At 42.1% G+C, this 26,412-nt stretch overlaps 2 protein-coding genes and 1 long non-coding RNA gene across 8 annotated transcripts; 1 reads left to right on the top strand and 2 right to left on the bottom strand.

Moving 5' to 3' along the window:
• Positions 1–1,990: 1,990 nt before the first annotated feature.
• Positions 1,991–11,230, bottom strand: DNAJC5G (DnaJ heat shock protein family (Hsp40) member C5 gamma). Of its 6 annotated transcripts, XM_087928883.1 has the most exons (7): positions 10,738–10,906; positions 10,313–10,622; positions 7,159–7,277; positions 6,190–6,403; positions 5,882–6,035; positions 4,036–4,119; positions 1,991–2,822 (listed from the first exon to the last, which is right to left on the bottom strand). In XM_087928883.1, exons 2-6 carry the CDS (start codon positions 10,427–10,429, stop codon positions 4,040–4,042), a joined length of 684 nt encoding a protein of 227 aa, XP_087785009.1. In that variant the 5' UTR covers positions 10,430–10,622; positions 10,738–10,906; the 3' UTR covers positions 1,991–2,822; positions 4,036–4,039. The 6 variants fall into 6 exon arrangements, with proteins under 6 accessions (XP_087785009.1, XP_087785030.1, XP_026564526.1 ...); XM_087928904.1 differs by lacking the exons at positions 10,313–10,622; positions 10,738–10,906 and adding an exon at positions 11,124–11,230 and having other exon boundaries at positions 4,015–4,119; XM_026708741.2 differs by lacking the exons at positions 10,313–10,622; positions 10,738–10,906 and adding an exon at positions 11,124–11,230.
• Positions 11,231–12,447: 1,217 nt separating this feature from the next.
• On the top strand, positions 12,448–14,958 carry LOC148127526 (uncharacterized). Its single transcript, XR_015742675.1, has 2 exons — positions 12,448–12,505; positions 14,051–14,958. It is a non-coding gene; the product is annotated as an uncharacterized LOC148127526 (long non-coding RNA).
• Positions 14,343–24,595, bottom strand: LOC113441481 (uridine-cytidine kinase-like 1). The gene is made up of 15 exons (XM_026708510.2): positions 24,439–24,595; positions 23,885–24,084; positions 23,215–23,321; positions 22,883–23,053; positions 21,019–21,090; positions 20,617–20,806; positions 20,122–20,183; positions 19,641–19,657; positions 18,250–18,348; positions 17,896–17,989; positions 17,611–17,673; positions 16,715–16,837; positions 16,502–16,609; positions 15,732–15,888; positions 14,343–15,465 (listed from the first exon to the last, which is right to left on the bottom strand). The coding sequence occupies exons 1-15, from the start codon at positions 24,492–24,494 to the stop codon at positions 15,392–15,394; spliced, it is 1,593 nt and encodes a 530-aa protein (XP_026564295.1). The 5' UTR covers positions 24,495–24,595; the 3' UTR covers positions 14,343–15,391.
• Between the last annotated feature and the right edge of the window lie 1,817 nt (positions 24,596–26,412).

Below are 26,412 nucleotides of genomic sequence, written 5' to 3'. Positions count from 1 at the left end.
AGGATATTGGTGCAATGAACAGCTTGGGGTATGCTTAGGATATGCAAGAAAAAGCTGGAAATTTTTGCATTAAAATACATACACCGATTAAGATAATCTTAAAATATTAATGTGCAATTGAAACCAGCATTTTTTTTCTTTTGGGACTGATGGACAAAGGGTTGGAAAAGAAATGGAACTTTGTATATGCAGTAGGATTATTGTATGCATAAAGATGGAAGGATTCGGCATTATCCCCAATGGAGGAATGGTTGTAAAAATGATATAACTAAGTTAACTTCTTTGGTTAGGGAAATGAAATATCTACATTTATTGCTAACTGGAAATCCCTTACAGACTTTTGGCATGAAATAGAAAAAATGGACATGATTTATAGTTTCGATGATTAAACAGAATAGATAAAGAAAGAAGAGAGGTATGTTGTAACCATAGAGGTAAAGTTATAGCAATAGCACGTTTATACTGCTTCACAGTGCAGTGCGCAGTGCATACTGCTTTACAGCCCTCTCTAAGAGTTTGGTTTATATTTTTTCTATGTGTTTCTTTCTTGCACCTCTCTTTGATTTCTTTTTCTTTCTTTATATTAGTTTCTGTTAGCTTTTAAATATTCTTTAATAAAACAATATATAAAAGAAAACATGTTTTGGAGTAACTTGGACCTGGACCTGATTCTCCAAGCAAAAATGTGTATCTGATTATGTCTTCCTGATCTGTTGATTATTCTCTCAACTATGGAGAATAGTCACTTCTTAACACCTAGTTATTTTTCTGCTAAAACAGGGAAGAGATATTATCAAATTAGTACCAAAGTAATCATTCTTAAGCCATATAATACTATTAAGACTGAAGAGACTATGCAGTTTTTAGCCAAGGCTGGGTCAAGCATGTTAAGTTCTAGAATAGGGCACATTTGTAATTAAATTATAAAAACATACAATTTCAAAAGTTCAAGTTCCTATTGATACAGATACCCATTTGTTATACTTCTCTTGACAATAATTCAGCCTCTGTGCTTCTATTCTATCGTCAAAAAGTTCATATGGTTAAGATACATTCTTTGGAGCAGGATTTCTCAAGTTTGCTATTTTAAAAAGTGTGGAATTTTGGGGGTTGAAGTTCACGCATCTTAAAGTTGCTAAGGTTGAGAAACACTGCTCTGAAACAAATGAAACAAATTAGCTTCATCTCCTATGTTGACAGTCCTTTAAAAAGATCTTGAAGTATTTAAAAAATAAAAGATGACTGTAGCAAAACAGGTCAGACATGGAAAGATGGAAGTCAAACCTCTCCTCAGAAGCCTGACTCTTTACATACTGGTACTGGCTTACATATGGTGGTTCCTGCTGCCATTATTTATCTGTTGTGGGCACCTTATTCCACCCCGATGTGTGCGAAAGAGAAAGGCCCCTCACAACCTGTGCTGTCTAATGACAAAAGGTTAAAAACAAACCCAAAAAGCAAATTTCTATAGTATCACTTGCTGATCTTATAGTTTATGGCCATTCCCACCAGTTATATACATTTTGATCTATATCTATGTATTCTTGTAGGTTTTATTTAATGCTCTTGATAATTTAAATATCAATATTTAAATATGGATTTAAATACTGATTCTATTTTCCAAGGTACCCCTCAATATTTATTCCTCTCTAGGGCCTAATGATTTATAAAAATGTTGACAAGGATAGATCTAAGACAGAATTCTGACATAACTTCACACATTCCCATCCAAGTCAATGTGCAAATATTGTTGATACTGTTGAGAGGCCAGCTATTGATCCTTAAATAGCATAATCCAGTCCATAAATATATTAAAAATAGTAATTTATTACTTGCCTTGTTCTACTAAAAATTTCAGCATATGGGGTTATCTAGGATGTCCTTGAAAGGCCAAACAGAGATTGCATGCAAAGTACGTAAGACCTACCCCAATATTCCCAGGAATGTATGAATGAATACATCCCAAGGAAACATGAACAAAAAACAGCTCTTTCCTTCAGAAATATTTAATTGTGCTGATAAAAACCTAACAATTTTTTTTTTAAATCACAGTGTGAAAAATGCCCTTGCCCAGTACTGCCCCACAGAAAAAGGATTCGGGGCAGCTTAAGAGGCAGGATGCTACACAGCAAACTAAAGCTCTCTGGAGCAGCAATTCATCGTGGGAGATGATGGGCAACACCAACTTACCAGGCAAGCACTCCAAATCCCACCATACTTCACACTACACCCTGAAATGCAGCTTGGCACCAATGCATAGGTCAGAGAGGGCAATCCCAGTTGCCAGGGGACAGCCGGGGCAGGGCAGTTTGACTCCCTGGTACTGGGAGGCAGAGAGCCCAATATCTCCTCCTCCATCATGTGTTGGTCTTTGGCAAGGGCACAATATGGCTGGCTTAAAAACACAAAATACCAAGATTGCAAGGAGAAAGAATGACTGGGGATAAAGACTGTTGGCTGGCAACATGCATCCATTTTCTTTTCCTTCACTGTTGTGGGAATACGGGCTAAACAAAGAACCGCTCTGCTGCTGGAGAAGGGGGAAGCTGTTCCTTGGGCCCCAAGAGGCGGAGCTAAAGTGTCTCTCTTTCCTTCAAACCAGCCCCTTGCAAGGTCTGAGCATGCCTGCGGCCATGTTCCCTGAGAAGATTTATGACTCTGAAGCAGGCATTCAGGCACCCTCACCAAAGTCATTGCACAGCATCACAACTGGAGAGGGAGCTCTTTGTCCAGAGTCCAAATGATTGGTAATTCAGGCCTGGGCAGGATGTCTCTGGAATGGTTGCTGGAATAGGAACTGTGCTGTGACTGGAAACCAAACTCTGAAGGAGGGAAGAGAAATTGAGGTTAGAAAAGGAGGAGAAAGATAGAAAGCTTTAAAGTGAGTTTGCCTACTAGAATGGACAGATGTTTGTACTGCGCTTAAGAAACATCAGCTGTTGGTCTGTGCACAGCATTCATGATCTGGAGGAAAAGAGGCCTCTTCTTCTGAGTAATCTTTTCCAGTGCTAGCCAGTCACCAAAACGGAAGAGACAGAGAGAGAGCCAAAGCAACTACGGGCACATAAAATAAGACAGTTGTTCAGGGTGGCCTTAGCATTAGAGAATTATCTAGAGTAGCATTTCTGTCTAAGCGGATATCAATATTGCTACTAATGTGGAATGATTGCATTGGCTGCAGGTATTCTTAGCCATGGCTCCCTGGCCTTCCACTTCCACGTGCAGTCAGCTGCATCAATCACCCAGATAAATCTCAGGCATGTAACTATTACTTTGTGAACTGGGCAACAACTAGCCAACTCAATCTTGAGTCATTACAATAGTCAATTTCTGAGTGCGTATCCTCAGGTTGTAGTACAGGTAGTCCTTGATTTACAACAATTTAGCGACCATTCAAAGTTACAACGGCACTGAAAAAAGTGACTTATGATCACTTTCCACACTTAAACTATTGCAGCCTCTCCATGGTCACGTGATTGGCACCTGACTCACATTCATGATACTTGCAGTACCCTGGGGTCATGTGATCACCTTTTGCAATCTTCTGACAAGCAAAGTCAATGCAGAAGCCAGATTTATATAACAACTGTGTTACTAATTTAACAACTGTGGCAAGAAAGGTCGTAAAATGGGGCAAATCTCACTTAACAAATGTCTCATTCAGCCACTTAAAAGTTGGGCTCAATTGTGACCCTAAGTTGAGGACTACCTGTATTTGTACAGAAAGCAGAAGAATTCCATTCCACAGCAGATTTTAATCCATCAGCTCTTCCACAGACCAGTGATCTTCTGGAAAAACCTTGTCCTTGATGCAAAAGCATCCTAATCTAGCCACGGGGGGGGATTACATTTCAGAAAACAAAGGGGGTTCCACTGAAGGGGCTGCTACACAGTAGCAGATGATTGTGAGGAAAAGGGCCACAGTAGCACAAAGCTTCTTTTAGACCCTTCTGAAGCTAGACACCAGCTGCCAAAAGTCTCCTGTAGCTTCCCCATGACTTTCCCACCACACACCAGTGATCGTGCCTTGCTTACAAGGTCATGGCTTGCAGGACTGATCCTCATCTGTAGTGTGCAATGTTGCATTTGCTGTTGGCTGCATTCGGATAGCATCGCCACCTAGGGAAGAGACACAGTATATCACAACCATTAGCAGCAGCTTCATGAGTTTGAAGCAGGAGGAAAGTAGAACTCTCATCCTTCCATTAAGAGTCATTATTTGTCTATCTATGCCCTAGACTTGAGATTGGCTACCTTACAAGGGGAGGGGAGAGGGTCTGAACTTAATAGGATGGGAGGGCTTTCAGGTTGATTATCATTTATTGTATGGAACATTCACATTACACTCTGATTCAAAAAAATCACAAGATAAAAATATGAAATATAAAATCTAAAGATATAAGCATTTGTCTAGATTACAAATAGAATCTTTGCTTCATTTGTCGGCAGCTAGAAAATCAGCAAAGTCTCCATTATAGGCTTTATTTTGGCACTCTATGTTGGATAGACTGTTTTTTGGCATAGCAATCACAATTTAGTGACGGTATTTTGCCCCACTTATGGAGGGCATTAGCACATCTACCATAGCCAGTGAGAATTTGGTTCAGTGTTGTCCATATTGCACCATTTCAAGTTGATTAAAGCAATGGATACAATCAAATCACACATAAGAAACCATGGGATTTTATTATAGGTTTTGTGAGGATCCTCAGGCTTTTCTGTTTTTTAAAAAACCCAGTATTAGGCTTATGTCTTTAAGGTTAGTGTGTGCAACTTCCATTGGCTCAAGGACTATGCTGGAACTTTGCATAGCATCATAAGTACAGTATTACCAACTGCAGGTAAAGCCATAGCCCTAAATTCTTTGCATTTCTTAAAGGGTGAAATGCTGTGCATTTCTGCTTTCTAGCTCCCTTAAATTCTTCAAATTCCAAAAATCACTGAATCACAGAGTTGAGGATTTGAAAGAGACCACATGGATCTAGTCCAAGGGCGTCAAACTTAAGTCATGTTGTCATCACGTGGCGTATCGTGGCTTTTTCCCCCCTTTGCTAAAATGGGGCCAGCACACAACACATCCGGCCCATGGCCCACAAGTTTGACACCCCTGATTTAGTCCAACCCTGTTCTATGTGTAGGAAAACCAACTAAACTATCCTTGAGACATGACTATCCAGCCTCTTCTTAAAAATCTTCAGGGATGGCAAACCCACAGTATCAAGTAGCCAGACTGTTGTACTGTTGTGAAGATTTTACACACACACACACATCCAGGAAGCCCCCCATATTACTTTAAGTAAAAAAAGAATATTTATCAACACGTTCTGAGGAGATGTAAAAAGCATAAGCAAACCACATGAGGCTTTACATTGCATTCGTTACACCTGTCTTAATGCAGATACTTTGTGTGTTTCCTGTTCAAATCATTGAAAAATAGTGCTGACCAAGTTTGGGTCAGAATTGTATGCCATTTTCAGTCATACGAAGCATAGTCTGTGTGGAATATTTCCCATTTTTCCTATAATATCAGAAAACTAGCAAAAAAACCAGCAGAAAAATGATTATTGATTTCTTCCTGTGATTAATTGCATAAGTTAAATAATTTCTGCTTAATAGGCCCACCCAGCCAATTACTTGATCTCCTGGAGATCAGAAACTAGCAAGAAGTCAGTCCTTGCAAGAGGAAATGAGGGAACAAAAGGGCAGAGTTCATTTGAACATACTCTGTGCATGTGAAGAAACATATAGGCTGCATCTGACATACCCCAGAAAGAGATGCCTAGGCCAAAAACTCCACTCACATTTCCCTTGGCTCTGGGGGTCAGCAAGTACCTGAAACTGAACTCCACCCTCATCCCAGGGTTTGCCCTAACCATCTCACCATTGTCTTCTGCACGGATCTGGGCCTCCAGGTCTTCAGGATTGACATACTTGTAGGACTCGTCTTCTTCAGGTGGGCGGCATTTCCCACAGCAGAAGCAGCAGCAGCAGCAGCAGCAGCAACATGTCAAGAGGCCACAGCACGCTACTATTGTCTGGAGAAGGGGTGCAAATGACAAAATTAGTCTCCTCTTAAGAGGAGTCCGTAACAGACGCTCATTATCAGAGCAATAGCTGGCAAAAAGAAAAAAAAAATAGCTGGAGAAAGGGGAAAAAAACCTGTCGGTTCCTCTTCTATGAGCCACCTACCTTGAACCAGCACTTGGACATGAGGAAATAATACTTCACACTTTCTTCCCCAAACTGCTCGGACACATAGAGTCCCATAGAGCCATATTCATCATAGAGACTCCGCTTGTTCTCATCACTGAGAATTACATTGGCATTATTGATCTCCTTGAACTTCTCTGCTGCTTCTGGATTATCAGGATTCTTATCTGGGTGATATTTCAAAGCCAGTTTCCTGGGGAGAAAGATGTGGGAATACATATTTAAGAGACATCAGCAAACTTCCTCCGCAGTGTTAATAGATTATGAGCCATCAAAGATTAGGGAAGTCAACAGCTCTTTCTACAGTAAAAGCTATTGACTGGGCTCATAGTCTCTCCTTCTTTTCTCCTAGTAAGACCTACTTACTCCAACTAACCCCTAGTAAGTAGGTCAGAAAGAGGTTTTAGAGTCAAATAGCTTATTAAAAAAGTGTGGTGGGCAACATCAGAGTCCTCAAACACCATCAGACAGGGCGACTCAGTTTTAGCAAGTTGATTGTCCATCTGGACCACTGCAATGTCCTCAACATGGGGCTGCTCTTGAGGAGCATTTGGAAAGCTTCAAGTGGTACAGAATGCATAGCGCAAGTTATTCGGTGCATTCAAGAATCTATTTCCTGTGAGCTGCATTGGTTGCCAGTGTGGTGTTTGATGCAATTCCAGGTACTGGTTGTCATTTTTTGGAATTAGATTATTTGAGAGACCATCTCTCCCCAATGGTTTCTACTTAACCAATCCTGCTATGCAGGTATATTTAAGGTCCTTTTGGTTTCTTGGTGAAGAAGGCAAAGCACTCTGTATCTCTGTTTGTGACAATCTGTTCATTGTTTTATATGCAGTTTTTGGTTGCCTCCAATTATCAAAAGGACCAAAGCAAGGGGACTCCTGTGAAGTCAAACATCTTGGACATAAGGAAGGCTAACTTGAAACCCAATCATAGGTACCCAACCTGTATGCTTTCTTGATGTCTTCTGGGGAAGCACCCTTTTCCAAGCCCAGGATGTGATATAAGCTCTCTCCAGCCCGTGACATCTTCCTCTGTGGCCGGCCTCCTTCCGCCATCTTGTTCTAAATTAAGGAGCAACATAAAGGGCTGAGCTATAACACAAAAAGGATGTCATCGTAGAAGAGAATAAATGCCTATAGATCAGAATGTCTGTTGCTACACAGGGGTGCAGATAACCCCTGCTCTACAATCCACTGTGAAGGAAGCAAGACTCTGGGTAATATTCAGGGAATGCATCTTGTGCTGTGGAAAACTCTTGTTCATGTCTTTTGCTTGAGGATTATATCTTAGTCTGCTAAAAGGAGGAGAAAAGAAACCTTATATAATAGAAATTAATTCTGTGGCCCTTAGTAAACTACCCTGGTCTGAGGAGAAAAATGGAGGAGTTGCCAAGTAAACAGGTACCTTATTCATCAGAAAGTGAAGAAAAGTATGAAGCAACAAGCATGCCAGGTTTTGCCCTGCTGCTTGTACAAAGCAATGCAGGCCAACGGGAAGGAAGATATGTTTTGCCCACCCTCTTTGGGAAATAAAGACTTTGCCTTAAGCCACTGAACCTGTGCATTTTGAATCCTATTTCATTCAGCTGTAAGAAGAGAAATCTTCAGCTCATTGCCTAATCCTCGAATAAGTCTTCAGCTCTTCTTGGTGCTTTGAGGCTGCTTATTCATGGAACCAGGTGACCAAACTGGGCAAGGTTTAGCCTTGGTCTTTCTGCCTCAGTTGAACTGGCTCAATAGAGAAAATAATGACATGGCCATCTGAGTCAACAGAAGCAGCTGGTCTGATTTATGGCACTGGTTATTATTTGGGGCCAAAATGGATATTGTTTATTAACCCCGCAAGGCAGTGGCTCAGCTTTTCTCCAAGTACCTTGTTGCAGCTTCACCTATTTTAAATCAGGATTTTCCTCTAAGCCCAGCCTCCCATGTAGTACACAGCAAGGCCCTCCTGTTGTACTACTAGGCCAACAAAGTTAAGACAGCCTGAGCAGGCTCTGCAAGATTGAATAGCTTAGTCAGATTAATCCCCCAAAGGCTGAGTCATTTCATTTGAAATGCCAATGGAATGAAACTGTCCTGCACCAGGTCAGTGAGTTTTCTGTAATAGCCAGCACTGAATTCTGCTAGTAGTTCCTGGCCAAGAGAACAGTAAACAATGAGAGTTTGCTGAACAGAAATTAAGGAAATAAGATTCTGTTATTTAACTTCCTAAGCAAGAGCTGCAGCGTACAGTATGTGTCTAGCAACTTTCGAGACATTTTGCTGGTTGCCTTGTTTAATCAGTATTTGTAAAGCAGCTTGTTTCCTTTAATTTATGGGCCACAAAAATATTTATTCACAGCCATAAATCTATTTAATTAACTGAACAGAAAGGCCCTGGAGAAAAGGTATCCTTTTTTCTTCAAACCAAAGTTTGAGCCAACTTTATAAAATGTTGGTGCTCGGTTTCAAAAGCTTATGGAGAGATAAAATCAAGATCTGCAGGTTACAAGCTTTCCAATCGACTTCATTTTCCAGAGCAGCTCCAGTTTCAAAACTCAGAGAAGGAAGAAGTACACCTTTAGCTCCATCCTGTGTGTTTTCAACCTCAACAGCTTACTTTATCTTAACCCTACAAGAAAAGACACAGCACAGCTCAGACTGCTCCCTGCCACCACAACTAGCAATGTGACAAGGCATTCCCTGTTTGGAGGCTTTAGTGTGTCCCGAACAGATACAATCAATCCTATCACTTGAGGGGTCTTAGATTACATTATCAAGATAATGTAAGACGACATTATCATCATCATCCTACTGCATGAGATCTCCACATAGGGCTATGGAGCTTGCTTCCTTCCTCCTCTTCTTCCTCCCCTTTTATTCCAGAGCAGTCAATATACACTAAACTTTACTGCCTTTACTAAAAATCCCATAGTTTTATTTATAAAAGTATACATTACAGAAAATCACATTGGTGAGAACTTGTACAAATCCCCAAAGGACAGACTTATGTAAAAAGCTGCACTCAGTATTTAAAATGTTATTTCTCTAAAGCTGCTTAAATAAATAGAGGTGTTCTCAATAACAATTCAAAAGTCTTATTTTTGCATTCCGCATGCCAAAAACATTTCCTGCCTTCTGATAGACAATTCACATTTACTCCTCAAGAAGGCCCTGTCTATTCAGAAAATAAAATAATCTAGTTTCCGTATCTAGACTGACTTGCAAACTTAAGTTTCTAGCACTTAAGTTTCTAGCACTTAAAACAAATTTGCTAGGTTGCACCGTCCTAAACAATAGCAAGTTCCCACTAATATCACACTAATATCACATCCCTCTGCATATCACACCTTCCAAAACCATCACATTCTCAATATTCATAATTTTTTTAACCCAAAACTGACAAACAGCAACCTCTCCAAAATATATTTTCTTCCATTATTCCCTGTATAAAACTACAAATAGAAATAAGCACATCAATTATCTAAATAGTGCCCAATTTACCTAATACAATATAGATGCTGAAAGAGATTATGTTTGATAGCTGAATTTCTTAAAGGCACAAATTAATGCAAAATAAAACATCCATCATTCTGTTATTAGCCGTCCTTAGTTTGGTAAGAAAAGGGGATGCACCAAAGAAGATAAATCTTTATTTCCTTTCTTGCTAGCACTACCCAAAGGAATCAGACATTCCATGATTAACCTGCTTGTTCAGGATATCCCAAACTGATTAGTTATTATGCAGCCTTTATAATTAAACTGCAATTAGCTTCTAAATTGTAATCAGACTGGAAAGGTTTATCCATTACACTGATAAAAATATGCAAAGTTACCGACTCCATAGAATGCTCCCAATATTTTGGTAGCAAAATAGGCAAATGGCTTGACTCAGAAGAGGCTGAAAATAGATGAGCTATAAAACTGTTGTTCTTAAGGTAAATTATACAGCAATGGAAAGTCTTGGTGCCTGTTCCTCCTGGACAACCTGCTTCCCGGCTGTCAAGAACTATTTAAATTATGCTCCAAGGCATAATTTATGGTACAGTTTTTCAAACTTATGTTCCATGGCATTTCCACTGGAGAATAAAGTTGTTGTTTTTTTTAAAGTTTACTGAACCAAATTTTCTGTCACAGGAACTTTGCTTCTTGATCAGGAGTTCTGGGTTCTTGGTTTTTTTTTTCCAAAAACAAGTGCCGCAGTCTTTAAAAAGAGCTGGAAAACCCCTCATTTACCAGACTCGATTCTTCCGCTACCGGGGTTATCTTAAAACTTCGTTGTTTGCAGTTTCAATAACTTTTCGCGACCGGTTCCTGTTTTTAATGCTCTGGCAGGTGGCCTTCCTCCTTGCATGGCATTTCATTTCATTTTCATTTCATTTCATCTCCACAACATCTGACCCGTTAAATCCGTTCTTTTTAGCGCTAAATTATTGCGACAGAAATCAAGGAAATAAATAAAGCAGTACAATCCTTTTCCCACTCTCGCTTTCGTCAGCCATAGGGCGCGAAAACCATAATCCCCCATCCTACTACATACCTGGGTTTCGCCCTGGATCCGCCTCCTCTCTCCTCAGTCGCGTCCTTAAAAGTCTACGGTTACCTTTTACCTACAGTCCAGAAGCCGCTACTGTCACTCCTTCGTACGGCGCTCGCTTAATCTCTTGGGCCTAACACTTCCAGAAAATCCTATGATTTCCGCCCGTCAACCCCACGGACTTGTTATATCAAGAGTTTGCAACTCCCTAAACTGCACGGTGCGCGTCGGGCAAGGAAAAAATAATGATTATAAAACAGCTCCTCCCTCCCGGAGATTCAGAGAAGGCCCAGAGCGCAAAGCCGCGGGACGATCAAGCCACGTCGCCCTCCGCCACTCGCTGCTTAACGCGCCCCCGCCCCCCAAGACCGGCCCTCCAGCCCACCTACCGCTGGCTCGTTTGTTCCGCTCACGGAAAGCGACCGGCCGACCGGCCTCCAGGATGCTCACTGCGCAGACGCGGAAGTGTTTGGATTAAAGAAGTGTCAATCGTGAGTTTGCGCGGCGGGAGGAATTCCGCAGGAGCTGAAGTCGGAGGTGTCCGGTAAGAGGCTCGCCCGATCCTCGTGTACCTGCGGTCTTTTTGAAGATCTTTCCTGCTTCCTGAAATGCACAGAGGGAGAGAGAGAGAGAGAGAGAGAGAGAGAGAGAGAGATGAGACTGCTTTTGGTAGCTTGGCACTTTGTTATGAGGCATCATAGGTACTTTGATTTTGGCTGGCCGGGGTGTATGAATTCAACCAATCGTGGTTTATTCAATCGTGATTAAACCCTGGTTTAGCATAATGTGTGAACAGTCAAAACTAACAGCCTTCGTCTCAAAGGTGCTTTTTCAAGAGGCAACTGGATTTTCGTTTAAGGCGTTTGGCTTCTCATTCTTCTCATCTGGAAGAAGCTGAAGAAACACCTTTGGGGCATCCATGACCTGGATGACTGGATGTGTCCATAGACATTTAACAGCCTTCAGATTTGATAAATTGCAATCCAAACGGAGTGCACTTTCAATTTACTCCAGAGAGCAGCTTCCCTAGATTGTAACTTTGTAGGCCTGTAATACTGCAGAATACAGGTAATCTTCAATTTATATCAGTTCATTTAGTGACCATTCAAAGTTACAGCAGCACAGGAAAAAAAAGACTTATAATCATTTTTCACACTTACAACTGTTGCAGCATCCCCTTGGCCATGTGATCAAAATTCAGACATTTGGCAACTGGTTCATATTTATGATGGCTGCTGTGTCCCAGGGTCTTCTGATCACCTTTTGCAACTTTCTGACTAGCAAAGTCAACGGGGAAGCCAGGTTTACTTAAAAACTGTGTTAGTAACTTAACTGCAGTGATTCAGTTACCAACTGTGGCAAAAAAGGTCATAAATTGGGGCAAAACTCACTTTAACAATTTTTTCACTTAGGAACAGAAATGTTGGGCTCCGTTGATCAAGGACTACCTGCACCAACATTTTTACTGTATGTTAAAGACCTCCTATAAGCAAAATAGATCAGTCATATCCCAAAGGAAACAATTATTTGCAACAAACTATACCTAAGTAGGTATAATTAGTATCAAAGCATGAGGTTAAACCATCTTCACTATGTTGTGGATTCAGTCTGTTGAAGGAGCACAACATTGAGAACTACTGTATGTTTTTTGCAAGGATCATTGGGAAGCAGTTTTACAAGAGGGAAGATTCTGAACCATGGAATTTTTTTAGTTTTATAGATGGTGGGGAAGCCCTCAAGATCTGCTCGGCTGGCCAGTTTGGAAAGCTAGGTAGGATCTATACCCTGTCCCTTCTATTAGATGAAGTGGGCCTTTCAGGAGGGGAACACAGCTGGTGAAGTCCATTGAGAAGATGGAATGCTGAGGTCATTAGCAGCTAAGATGGCAAGTTGGGATTTTTCTACCTTGCAATTCCCTTGTAATGGTTACTCCTGGCTGTACTGTGAGTTGGTTCTATTCTTTGGTTAGATGGGAGTGCTTTTATCTGGGGCAGAGTTGATCAATTTGAGTCTAATGGAATTGGGCAAAGAAAAGAATCGGCTTTGACTTCTGTCATATCCATTTTATTAGTTAACACTGACTTCACAATGGCAGAAGACGAATAACTTGTTCTAGTCACGTTATGGATCTTTTTTTAAAAAAAATATACACCTGGAAATTATCCCATAAAATTTGGACAGTTCCATCATGAGACTTGTCAGTCACTAGAATGTGATTATGAGGACATCAGATGCAACTGCTCCAAAGTGGCCTAACTGCAGATCCTGAAAGGTTCTATGCTTTACTGAGCAGATACATACTGTAGCAACAGATGTGATGCATTGAACATTACTGGCAAAAACTGGAATTTGATGAAACACACATATAGGTATAGGCCTATACCATAGAGGTTAGAGCAATTGAATGCCAGTACTTCTCCATTTAATGTGCTGGGAAAATGCCATCTGATCCCATTAAGATCCCCCATACCTTACTGGAAAAGAATGGATGACCAATCTCTTCAAGATGCTTTGACATTTTCGCATGCCATTTGCTGATAAAACCACTTGTTTTACATTGGCAGGAACAAGTGGCATAACTGGGGCATCTTGTAGGGTTACTTTGGCTTCTTTAGATCTTATGGACAAGATCCTTAGTAGTAGCAGCTCTGCTACTGTGGGATGGGCCTGTGCTGCTCTTGGCTTTTAGGCAGCCAAGATGCGTGTGCTGAATTTGAGAGGTGGCAAGTACCTCAGCAAACAGATTCAAATAGACAAATAAATACCACTTCAAGTGGGAAAGTAGCAACATTCTGTGTACCTTGGCATATAATCATGCCAGCCACATGATCACAGAAGCATCTTTGGACAATGCTGGCTCCCTTGGCTGGGAAATGGAGATGAGCACCGCCCTCGAGTCGGACACACCTGGACAAGAGAAACCCTTTACCTTTTTTACTTTAAATATCTCAGAGGAGAGAATTTACTTGTCTTGAGAACAGCAGTGATGAATCCCTCACCCCTTTTGAAGACGCTCCCTTTTGCTTTGAAAGTCTCTTTTTGAGGTCATAAAGATTGCATCTGTAAATAATCCGGAAGTGGACTGTTTGGTCCTTTCCCGATTTGGATATGGAACTGAAAATATTTGTTGCTCCAAAGAATTACCCATCTGTATTTGAATAGTAGGTGTTGCCTTCCTGGCACTTCATACGACTTCCTTCTGAACCAAGAAGGTAGGGATTGGAGACATGGTTTTGCAATGGTTTTGTTCCTACTGAACAACAGATCCTGCCAATGGCAATCTAGTAACCAAGTGCTTGTGTTCTTCTCTCCTCAGTTTACCAAATCTTGATTATTGGCAGCAATGCTTGATGCCATAGAGCTGAGCTCAACTCCTGGTCACTGGATAACAGTACACCACCACCCAGGCTCTATAATTTTTACTCTTCCAAAATATTTTATAATTCAGTTGTATTGCAAGATTTAATTTTTATTCTGATACTATGATTCTTTCAATCTGTTTTCTGAAATTAAATGAGCAAATAGGATGTAAATGACATCCCCATATTCCCCGTCTTCACCTGAAAGACATCCAGCTAAGATCCCAATTACAAAGAGATAAAGCCAAGTAGCAGTGTAAATCTTTTATTATGGCATTAAAAAAAAAACAAGTCAGCTGAGTACAGTACTGAAAAACAGATCAGGATAAGGGACTGCAGGTTGCGGGCCCAATGTTAGGCCAATAGCCACTTTTTTGGTTTGGAAGGCAAATGTAGCTCTGGCTTTGACTAATAATACGGTAGTATTGACTTTGGGTGTAGAGCACTTGCCTCTAGCATGAGGTCCCTTATAGCAACACTGTGGTCCCAAATGCTCGTGCAGTCATAAATTAGGGAGGACAAGTGCAATTTACACACAAACTGTCAAGATCACAGGATCCTGTACAAGTCAGCATCAATTTATTTTAGAGAGGAACCCCAGGTCAACGTGCAGAAGCCGGCTTGCATTGCACATCAGCCAGTGAGGAAACACATATAAAAGGACACAGTAGCTCACCAGATCAGTGAAAAATCCAATGGATTTGCAGGGATACACTTTCTTACAGCATCCTTGATAGGAGGACAAGATGCTGCTGAAGCTACACATTGAAGCTGAATGAAAGCAACCAGGTGACCCAAAGGGATCCTTTCATGGAGCCTTTGAAGTCAAATCCAAGAGAAAGGTCCCTGAAGGAAGAATGGAGCCGGACACCTTTCTAGCCTCCCAGAACAGCGCCTCATCTCGCTCCCGCCGCTTGCACCCATGATGCTGCTGCCCACAATGAAATCATGTTTCATACGAATTCTTATATTCTTTATACTATTTTATAATAAAAGTATTGCATTTGAAAAAAAGAGAAAAGATGGGAAGCAGTAGTACAGTGAAGTAAATGCCCCAATAAATACCAATAAATACGAAGGAGACTGTGAATGGGAAGGTAGCAGCAGCAGCAATGTTTCCATCCCAGTTGGTGTATTATATAGCAGGAAGTGCTATCAAAATTACACCACTGCTGAGCAGTCTAGTAGAGCTTGTCGTTATGAAAAGAAAGGACCAGGGCAATAGCATTATGCCTGTAGTCAAGCCAAGAAGAGACACCCCATACTCAAGAAATAAAGCCTTGTCCGGCAGAATCAGGTCAGCAATCCATGTCGTCATTCTCATACCAGGGGATGATGCCATCTGTGCCAAAATAACGATCTCCGAAGTTCCCTAATAAAACATGAATTACATGCTTGTAATAGATGCAGCTCAGGAACTTCTTTCTGGCCCATGGAAATACCCACCACACTGCATCAAATAATAAGTGTTAATCTTGCAGTGTCCTCACCTAAGACAAAAATTATTGTTAAAGCAGCCGAACAGAATCACTTATCAGAACATGAATGCTATAGCTAGACAATGCCCTGATCTGTGTCATTCAGGCTCACCAAACCAGCCAGAGCAAAACAAAGTGTCAGAAAACCACAACTGCTTACCAATGCCAGGGATGATATGGAATTCCTCGTTGACTCTCTTGTCCACAGCTGTGGTGATGATACGCACACGGGGAAAAGCATAAGCAACAGAATGGACTCCCATCTCTGCCATCAGCAGAGACAGTAAGAAGATCCTATCCTCTTGTACATCGTGATCCTGTGGGATACAGCACTTGTGAGCAGTCCTTGTATGACTTCCATCCAGACCAGTGGTGGTATTCAACCGGTTCTGCCCGGTTCTGGAGAACCAGTAGCGGCGATGAGCAGTGGAGACCGAACCGGTTCTCTTTGCTGCTCTGTGGTTGGCCCACCCACCAGCTCGGGCTCCCATACTCACTTTTATGGCCAGAATTCAAAGCGCAGCTGCTTTGTGTGGCACAGAATACCGCCATGCGGCAGCTGGTGCAGTGACCACCATCGTGCAGGCTTGCAGGAGGCAAGTTAGAACGCCTCTGCGCCTGTTCAAAATGCGTTTGGCGCGTGCGTGCACGCAAAGTGTGTGCATGCGCGCAAAGCACGGCCACTGAACCACGGCCACCGAACCGGTGGCAACTTTATTTGAATACCACCACTGATCTAGACTGCAGGTCAAATTATTCTGAGTTCTCCAAACCATTTTCAATGACAGCTTTAACCATCAATGCCTGTCATGTACGCAACCCCAATCCACATTAGCTGCATTCATCAGTCTGTCTTGGCTTGCAACATCAAGAACAGAAGAATTCCAACCAACCAACCACTCATCTCAGGTAACTTGGGCCTCAACATACCAGCAGCACCCGAATAGCCATCATGGCAGCAGCTCCTGTAGACACAGTGCTATCCATCAGGATGACGTAGTCTTCGCTAATCTCTTTGGGCAGCCTGAGATAATGCAGCTGGCAAGAGGAGAAAAGAATTCAGGAGAATAATCTTATCCATAACTCAGCTCCATCTCAAAACTATCTTAACTCCCTCCCAAAAACCCCTTCCATCTTTTTCACCTCAGGTTCCCCTGTGTCATGGTTGGTTTGGATGAGAATCTTTCCCAGGCGAATATCTTTGCAGACAGCTGTAAGAGCCTGCTCCATGGTCTCACCTGCTCTCAGGATGGAGATTCCAGTGATCTATAAAAGGGGAAAACAGCTTTCTTCCAGGATCCTTGTCAATATGCAACCACTTAAATCTAGTGCTGCAAAACATGGCTATGTATTTGTAACACAGTGACAGAAGCTTTTATTCCATGAAGAAAATCCCAGCTGCATCTCCAGCAGTTACTAATCAAAGTAGACTTTTCTTTTTTTAAAAAAAACAGTTTTATTAATTTTGACAACAAACAAAAACACATAAAACAAAAAAACATCATACTTTCCTTCATGAGTTTACAGACTTTATAGACTTTTCTAAGCAAGATTCACTGAAAGGCCTAATCTATAGAAAACAGACTGATCTTCACTAGCTTAATGAAAAGAAGGACTGGGGTGACATGATAGAGGTCTTCCAGTATTTAAGGGGATGCCATGAAGAAGAGGGGGTCAACCTATTCTCCAAAGCACTTGAAGGCAGAACAAGAAGCAATTCCTTTAAACTAATCAAGGAGAGAACCAACCTAGAACTAAGGAGAAATTTCCTGAGAAAACAATGAGTGGAATAACTTGCCTCCAGAAGTTGTAGGTACTCCAACCCTGGAAGTTTTAAATAAGAGATTGGACAACCATTTGTCTGAAGTGATATAGGGTTTCCTCCTTGAGCAGGGGGTTGGATTAGATGACCTTCAAGGTCCCTTCCAACTCTGTTATTCTATTATATTTGTCTATTCACCACCTTTTCCCTATTCTGTCCTACAAAGATACTATCCCACAGGCCCCTCTGAGGCAATTTTTTTTAAAAAATAACTTACTCGTTGCCTGTGAAATCTCTTTCCATCATAAATTGTCCCCTGTGGTGTCTCTACAGTAACTGGCTGGAAAAAAAAATCAAGACAATTGTGGTTGGGACAGAAGGAGCTGGCAAGGCCAAATCGGCAACCATGCAAGGCTAACTTGCTGAGGCATGCTTGAACCAAGAACACAAGAACCAACCCATACGCAGATAAGAGTTAGATGGTCTGTGGCATCTCTGTTGCCACTTGTAAGATAAGTGGAGTGTTTGTGTGTGATCTTAAATGAGTTGGAGAAGCACATACCTTGAGTGGTAGAAAGGAAAGGGCATATTCAATCAACAGCCGCATGAGACGCTTGGAATAGAAGATGAATTCATCCCTGCTGGTATCCTTGTTCCTGCAAAGCAAACAGAAGTAAAAGAAACATTATTCCATGCTAGGATTCCATCCCAGAAAATGTCTTTATCTAAAGCAAGCCTGTCACCATTGACAGCTCTGAATTTGCCTATGAAATCCAAGCCCTTCATCTTTTCCTTAAGCAGCTCTGGTGTTTCTCTGTAGCTGCTAAAACACAAACTGTTGGACTTTTCCCTCTCCAAAGGCCTCTATCCTGCCTCAGAGGCAAACATACCCCCACTGACACACATTGCCTAGTACCTGATAATAGTGTGCATCCCCCGAACCTGCGGTGTGCTCTCCAAGACACTTAAGGTTGTTGGCAGTGGTTGTCCCTGATGAGCAGAGGCCAAGGCTGCTCTGTGCAAAAAAAAAAAAAAAAAAAGAATGATGAGTCACGTGGAAGAAAAGAACCAATGTATCTGCTGGCCCTACAATAACAGCTCTGCATGCAAAACATCATTCCTGCTCATAAGGTCCCTCCCCTCCAACATTTGTGCACAAAGAAAGAAAACTGGATCCAAAATAAATTCTGAAAATTCAGGGTCCCCTCCCTGCTTCTAATAAGACAAATAGTGTAACCAAGGACATGAAACGGCTTATGAGCAATTATAAATTGCTCTAACTTCTCCCAGCAACTACAGCATACCAAAGTCTCCAGTGCCCACTCATGAAAGTCAGGCACAGCTAAGTTATCTTTCTACTACTGGATTAAAAAACAGGAGCACAGTAAATAGCAGAAAGAGCCCTAGTCTTGCTCCATTCCCACCGTCCCCTCAAAATTGAACACAGTACACAAGGAGAGGAAGGTACAGCAGGAAATAGCCAAAGGAGACCAAGTGTCCTCACATATGCCAGCGTAGCTTCCTCTGGTGCAGGTGCCCAGGCCCAGCAGGACAGAAGAGAGACAGATAGACAGAGTGCATTAGGAGGGGCAACAAGGCAGCAGCTTCCTGCTTGAGACACGGGGCAGAGGAACAGCAGGAACGCTCCCACAGTACCAAAACCGGGAGAGCAGCTGGGATCCCAGTAGCTCACTGCAAGTCGTCTTAAATGACTGAATGAACTTCCTCTTCTCCATCCCAACCTCGCTGAAAGGTATACCATTTTGGTATGCAAATTACCCTTGTGGAAATGTGGCTGGAATTCAGAATGTATTGAAACTCCCTTAAATACAGCCCTATATATTATATAATAATATAATATTGTATGTATGTATGTATGTATGTATGTATATATGTATGTATGTATGTATGTGTTGGCAATAAATATTTCCTTGACGTGGAGGAGAAAGTGAGGCTATCAAGCAGCACCCTTCCTGAGAGCTCTACTTAGAAGTCTGATCCTAAAGAAAGATGGCAAAGATGAACTCTCAATAAAAAGAGTACAAATCTAACAGGCTCTAGTGAGGTTCCAAAGAGGTCAAAGGTTTGCATATGCCCATTAAGGAATCTTCAGCCCAAGCAATTGCCTGTGTTGATCTCCTTGCCTATTTCCACCAGATAACGCCAGCAATTCTTCCCAACACCCAGCTGCTCTCCCACTGGCTGGCTTGATGGGTGTCAGAGAACAATACTAAGATGAAGAAGGTGGGGGAGAGAAGAGAAGAGGAGGAAGGAACTAGCTCTATTTCTTTAAGGGTGCCACCATACCTGACTGTGATTTCACGCTGGGCGGTAGGAGGAGGAGCCCACACCGGGAGGCAGTATTACAAGGCAGGGAGTAGTGGGAAGTGAAACAAAACAGAACAGCCGGTCACTGCACACAGCAACATTTGCCCCAAGGCCAAGCCTAAAATAATAAAATGGTGGCGCCATTCTTCCCCATCTCCCTATTGCTTACTAATTTGGGACAAAAACCATGTGGAGGTAGGGCCATTGGGAGTGGAAGAATTCTAGGGAAACCCATGAGCCTCAATCTTTACTTTGTGGCTTATATAGGGGAGCAACGGCCAGGAATTGGATGCCTTTCCAGGATATGGGGAAAGGATAAGTTCTTGGCAGGGAGTGAATAGTCTTTTGGTTTATAATAACAAAAAAGCAGATACTGGGCAACAAAGAGGAATAACCATGTGGGAATGGGGCTTTCTGCAGCAGTGGTGTTTTCTCCCTCCCCAAGACTCCTCCTCCTCACCTTTTCCAACTGGCTATGAACATGCTGAACAATCAAGTCCAGAGCCACAAAGTTCTCTCCACCTGGAAGAAAATAAAGGAAGTTTGAAAAGCCAAAAGTTCTGACCGAGGGATGTCTGCACCTCAGATAATATTTCACCCTTACCATTCATAGCTCAATGGCAGGTCTCATCTTTTTTTTTAATTTCCTATATCCCATAACTCAATCAGTCTGGGTTTTTTTAATGCTCCTTAAAGGTCTTTAAGGTGCAAATGGTTCCCTTGTCATAGATATTAAACTTTGTTTTTAATCTTTACTTAGTTTTAAAACCTTTCATGAGAACCATTTTGGGTGCTAAGGTGCTGGGCTAGAAACCAGGAGACTAAATTGTAGTTTTTTGTGGATTCTTTTGTGTTTATGCCCAAAATTCCTGGGTATCTTTCAGTGAGCATTGGCACATAACACAGCCCAATGTTGCACCTTGAACAAATCAACAGCCTTTCCTCTTCCTCTCACCTCGAGGCACCACAATGTCTGCTGCCTGCATTGTAGGCTCAATGTACTGCTCAAAGGCTGGCTTCACAAACTTGCTGTACTGCTTGATGACACCTGCCACATCCCGCCCACGTTCCATGATGTCCCGCTTCAACCGCCGTACAAGCCGGATATCGGAGTCTGTGTCCACGAACACTTTCATGTCCAGGAGCTGCAGAAGTCACAAGGACAGGAAAAAAATGCCTTATCTTAGAGACCAAAGCCTTATCTTAGAACTTATTCAAACGCTTGCACATTTACACTCATTTACAAGTTACTTCCCACAAAGTAGATGCATTTATCACACAAATTTAATAGGAAGCCCATCTACCCAAGTTGCTCCATGTCCTACCAATGTGTTGTTATCTTTGCCCTATTCAGTACCTGTAGAAGCTCTTTATTGGCAAATGACAGGATACCTTCAAATACAATTACATTGGCCCCATAGATTATTTTCTGTAAAGAAAGGAGAAATATGTCAATTAAAGCTAAGGAGAGAAATCAGAATGCAGAAGAAACTCTGATCCAAGACGCTCTTCCTGGGTACAGGGAAACTTCTTACTTACAAGGAACCAAGTTCAATTCCAATATGATGCCCTCCCCTTCACACTAAGTTGTTTCTTGTACAATAAGACTTTACAATCTAACAAAGCTTTCAAATGTAATAGTAGCCAATGGAATAGAGATACAGCCCTCAAATCACCCATGGAGGCAGAAAGGCCTCTAGCAGCACTATTTTCATCCTGTGACTATCAGTTTTCATGAAAGGGTGATAAGTAATTTCTCCTAAACAAAAATGGAATGGTCCACTGTATTCCAGAAATACTATTTATTGAATTTATTTGCTACCTTTTTTGTATTGAATGAAATATATTCATCTTCAGTCTATTAACTTCCTCCACCTAAAAAATAGAGTTACAGACTCCCTACAGTAGCAAGCAGGTAAAATATGAGAACTATAATTCTATTTTCTGTCTATATTATCATAGCAAAAACAGCATAGCCTACTTCAGATGGACTCTCCCTGACATTAAAAAATCAACTAATGACATCATAAAAATATTGGTATGCTCTTTTTCAGATCATATTAAATTCTATTTTGAGTTTACTTAGAAAGTGCTTTAGAAAAACTTGCATTTTAAAAAGCGAGATGGAATTCATTATATGAACTAGGACAGAAAATACAAAGTGAGACATTCTGTGAAAACCAGTGGTGGGCTGCAACTGATTTTGTGAATGTGTGCTTCATGCGTGCAGCGTTAAAAAAGCACCAATTTGAACCTTTACAGCTTACCTTCTAGGGCAGCCCCAGTAAGAAAAAAGCTGAGGCGCGGAAATCCACTGTGCAGCGCGAATCAGTTGAGTTGAAAAACACAAATACAGGACAGGCTAGGGTGGGGCGGGGCCAGCTGAAAGTCAAAACTACCGCTAAAACCGGTCTGAACCAGCAACAGCCCACCACTGGTGAAGACCATTTATATAGTTAGTCAAATGCAGTTTTCCTTCCAAAGATCGGGCAGCATTTGAACCTCATCAGGCTCCAAAGGAAGAAAAGCCTGCCAATTCAAGCAAGCATAGTAGCTAAGATAAAGAACATCTTTTTAAATTAAACACTTTTTAATTTTCACTGATTGAAAGAAGTTGTAATTAAATAAATGAATAGTCCTTTTTATAAAAACAGGGCTAGAATCAGGTTGTATTATTTTTCCTGTGAGAAACTCCCTTTTTCCCCATACCTGGAGAAACTAAACTGGTAAGATAGACCGAGAGCTTCTCAACCTCAGCAGTTTGAAAATGTGTGAAATGAAAGGGGAATTCTAGGAGGTGAAGTCTACACAGTTGAGAAACATTGAGGCAAATCAATTTAATGTCTTTATGTAGAAGGTATACATTCATTTTAGGGAGATATTTCATTTCCACATTAGAATAGAAAATCTACCTCAGGAATGAGGAATCTAAGGCTTCCACATGTGAACCATTCCCAGAAATTTTCATTATTGGCGATCTTTGCTACGGTAGATGCTTAGAGCTATGATTCTGCACTCTCTAGAGGAGCTTGGGTGACTTGCATCTGGTCTATAACAACCCCTCCAACCGAAAGCTTCTATGTATTTGTGCAGTTTTAGCCAATTGCAGAATACCAGAATACCTTACAGAGTTAATAAAGTCCCAGAGAAGAGTGGAGTGGATGCCTTTTAATTTCTAAAAATTGCTGTAAATAGAGTGACATCCTTCTGCACTTACATACCCACTCCTTGCTCCGGCTATGTGTGGTAAAATCATATACAGGAACTTTAACACTCTTGCCCTCTTTCAGCTTCCGTAGGACACTGATGAGCAGGTCAAAATCAAAGGCATCAGGGTGGTCAAAGTTGTATTCATTACAAGCAGCTTGCTCTTGATTTTCTTTGTTCAGCACCTGGAAGAGCACCAGAGACATCAGAAAACAGGGAAAAGAACAGACTAGATCAGCACTGCAGAGGTGGTTTCCTAGGCTTCCATTTTCTCACTTCCTCCCATCTCTGCCTTTGAGAAGGGTGGAGTTGAGGGAGTTGGGCCAAGATATTTTAACCAGCCCACCTTGTAGAAGCTATCCATGGAGAGGAGCACCACCCAAGGCACATCTAGTGCTTCAATGATTTTGTTGGCCACTGTAGTCTTGCCAGATGCACTGCCACCACACAAGCCTGGGAAAGATGAAAACACCACTAACACAAGCTAACGAGAAGAGGGCAATCTGGAGGAACAGCCCTAAGACATGTTCCCTCTCCTCTTATTCTTTACTGCCTAGTGTGTGTGCCTGGATTTCCAATGATCCCCCCTTCAATCTCCCTGGTGGGAAAGAAGCCAGCATGCAGATCTCACCAACAGCATTACTCAGAGTGGCAAGCATAGATGTGACCCACGTAACACATGTACAACTAAACCCAGCAGGCGTGGTACTACCAATATGGCCAAAAACAGCAGAATGCCTGATTTTATTTTATTTTTTTAAAAAAACCCTCTTATTTCAGCATATGACTCTCATTCTATGCAAAAAGCTGCAACTTTTCAAGAAGGGAGGGGAAATGCCATACAGAAAATTAGAAACCAGTAGGTATCCAAAGGCAGGGAAACTGGATTTTCAGTTGATGGATAAATTTCAGTTGGAAGTTCCCAGTTGCTGGATAAATTTCATAAGGGATTCAAACAGACACCCTCCCCCCACCACCACCTATAGGAGAAAAGGAGCAGCCACCGATTCCCCTACCAATGACAAAGGCTTCTTTGAAGGGAGTGCCAGTCTCGTTGTACCAGGGCGGCCGCCCAGCAGTGTAGATGGTGCGCTTGCTGGTCCGAAGCAGCGGCGGCTCCGTTTTCGACTGGCTGGTGGTCCTTTTCCGTGGGGAAAGCGACGGCGTGAGCGGCAAGCGGCCGACAAGGCTGTTCAGGGCGGCTCCTCTGCTCCCGCTGAGCCGGAGGGAAACCGACACATTAGGGAAGACTATCCCGCCCCGCCCGACAAAGCAAACCACGCACGGCGCAGCTTCTTCTGCACTTCATCCCAGCCACCGGCAACCCGCGCCACCCTGTCATGCCCCGTCTCCGGACGTATCCGGGGCTCGCCTCCCAACGTGCTTAGGGAGCACTAAGCCATGCAATTGGGAGACGGAAGAAGGACGTGGCCGTGACTGTGGAGAGGAAATTTTAACCCGGGGTTGGGGGGGAAACTTTCCAAGGGGAAGCGGACAAGGGACGGCGGCGAACTCGCTCGGCATCCGCCTGCGATGCCCTCGGGTCGCTCTACCCGCACGGATTCCTCACCTGCTGCGCCGCGCAGCCGGAACAGCTTCCTCGACCACGCCGTCCGCGGACGCCATCTCGGACACGCTCCCGCCAGTCCTCCGCCTGCAGCCGCACAGCTTGCCGGGAGAACGCCGAGGCGTGGCGCGCGCGTTTTGGCACTGTCGACACCGCCCCTGCACTGCGAAACGTCAAGTTCCAGGAAGACCATAGAGAAGAAACGACGAGAGAAGGGGGGCGGGGGCGGGTCTTATTGTCGAGACTCCGAGCTTTCCCCGCGGGGAGGCCATTTTCAAGATCCGTGCGGAATTTGGGGGTTGCTCGTTGTCGAGGGAATTGAAACTGACCCGTTTTTCATCCACCGACTATGAGTAACAGCCAAAATGTCTGGTTGCCAATGAACACATGGTGTAACTTTCCTGGGTCACCGTCTGCTTAGTCTAATTCACGGAATAAATTTTTTTAAAAGTGTAATGTCACAGCTAGGTGTAAAAGAGAGGGAAGTGAAGATTATCCGTCGTGACAGCTATAAGTGATGTAGTTACCAGTAAAATAAGAAATATTCACCATTCTCTCCATTTTAACTGCTTTCCTGAGGCGGGATTGTGCCATCCAAATCTCCATTGGAAAAATGTTCCAATTGGAAATGCTATTAGGGGAAAGTACTGTATAAATGTCTGCTCTCCTCTGATCTATATGAGGCAGGTATCCTGCAGGTACCTGGCTGCTAAGCTAGATAGAGTTATAAGCCAAAATCAGTATTTTGAATTGCATGCACCTGTGTATTAGTCACCAGAGCCTGTAGCATTGATGTGATAGTAATCTAAATAGCAGTAGTTTGCACCAAACAATCACCAAGCTTCTCTATTTTGAACTAACTGTAGCTTCTAATCATCAACTTCATACCATAATTTCCATTTCTAACAATGCAACTAAAGCTACTTCTTTGCTAGCAGTTTATGGTGTCTTCATAGCATCATGCAGTTATAGTTAAAAGTGTTACAAAGTCTACATTCATTTTGGCACAACAACAAAGCACTCTTTCAAACATTGAATCACTAATGGGAGAATGTCCTAACATTTAAACTAACATTTAGGAAATATGTTAGGGCACTGTTTCTCTACTTCAGCAACTTTAACATGTGTCATCTCCTTGAATCCCTCAGCCAGCACTGCATTATGGCATAGCACAGTGTATCATCCTTTCCAATATTTATTGGATCACCTCAGTCATGTTCATTTATATTTCAATTGATTATAAGAAAGGATACTTCTGGGGAAAAAAAATCGTGTTTATTCTTCTTAAGCAAGACTTGAGCTTCCATATTCTTACATACTATCCATGATGAACCAGGGCAAGACCCATCTAAGTCCAGTGGTTTGATTCTCACATTGGCCAACCAAATGACCTCTGAAGTACTTGCAAGCAGCAGACTGAGATATACCCCTATTCACAGATTGTTCCCTTGCAATTAATTGGAGACATGCTGGCCTCAGACTACAGCCAAATTGATTTCTCAGTACCGATTATTCCATCTGTATTCCTGGGAATAGTTTCAAAACATTTTAAAGGTTGGTGAGACAACATTTTTCCTTCTTGGATACAATTCCAATTTTCTTTTAGCAAGGCTTATTTCTCTAGATGTCCAATTACCATATTATATAATTCTCGTGCACTTGTCTTGAGGAGTTGGAGGTTCAAAGTGCAGCTTTTTGTTTTTGTTTTATTCCTATCTCAAAGGTTGCTTCTGGATCATTGTCTTGAATATTATGGCTGTATTCCATCTATTGAGCTGTTTATTTCTATCCTCCATATTTTTTTACTAGTGAAATGAAGTTGTTAAGATTGATTGGGATCTTAATGGTGCTGTTCAAAAGACAACTGGACTTTTTTGTTTTTTCTTTAAAAATGTTCTGAACTCCAGAACGTTTGAAAGCGAAACATTTTCAAGGAAAAAAACAAGCCAGTTGCCTTCTGAAAAACACCCTTGGGAC

The sequence above is a fragment of the Pseudonaja textilis genome, chromosome 1 (genome assembly GCF_049901715.1).
Source record: "Pseudonaja textilis isolate UNSWEBS1 chromosome 1, rPseTex1.2, whole genome shotgun sequence".
Classification (NCBI taxonomy): domain Eukaryota; kingdom Metazoa; phylum Chordata; class Lepidosauria; order Squamata; family Elapidae; genus Pseudonaja; species Pseudonaja textilis.
Note: the sequence above shows the minus strand (reverse complement) of the source record. Positions and strands in the feature narration are given on the sequence as shown.

What these genes read in the sequence shown, in the direction of transcription:
- LOC113441481 (XM_026708510.2), bottom strand. Translation starts at nt 24,494, where the DNA reads ATGGCGTCCGCGGACGGCGTGGTCGAGGAAGCTGTTCCGGCTGCGCGG. An exon ending in CAAAGAAGCCTTTGTCATTG is followed by an intron (nt 23,322 to 23,884) that starts GTAGGGGAATCG and finishes CATCTTTCCCAG; the next exon opens with GCTTGTGTGGTGGCAGTGCA. An exon ending in TTTCCTTTCTACCACTCAAG is followed by an intron (nt 17,674 to 17,895) that starts GTATGTGCTTCT and finishes TTTTTTTTCCAG; the next exon opens with CCAGTTACTGTAGAGACACC.
- DNAJC5G (XM_087928883.1), bottom strand. Translation starts at nt 10,429, where the DNA reads ATGAGGGGTTTTCCAGCTCTTTTTAAAGACTGCGGCACTTGTTTTTGG. An exon ending in GTGACAGAAAATTTGGTTCA is followed by an intron (nt 7,278 to 10,312) that starts GTAAACTTTAAA and finishes TCCTTAATTTAG; the next exon opens with AACAAGATGGCGGAAGGAGG. An exon ending in GATCCGTGCAGAAGACAATG is followed by an intron (nt 4,120 to 5,881) that starts GTGAGATGGTTA and finishes TCTCTTCCCTAG; the next exon opens with GTGGCGATGCTATCCGAATG.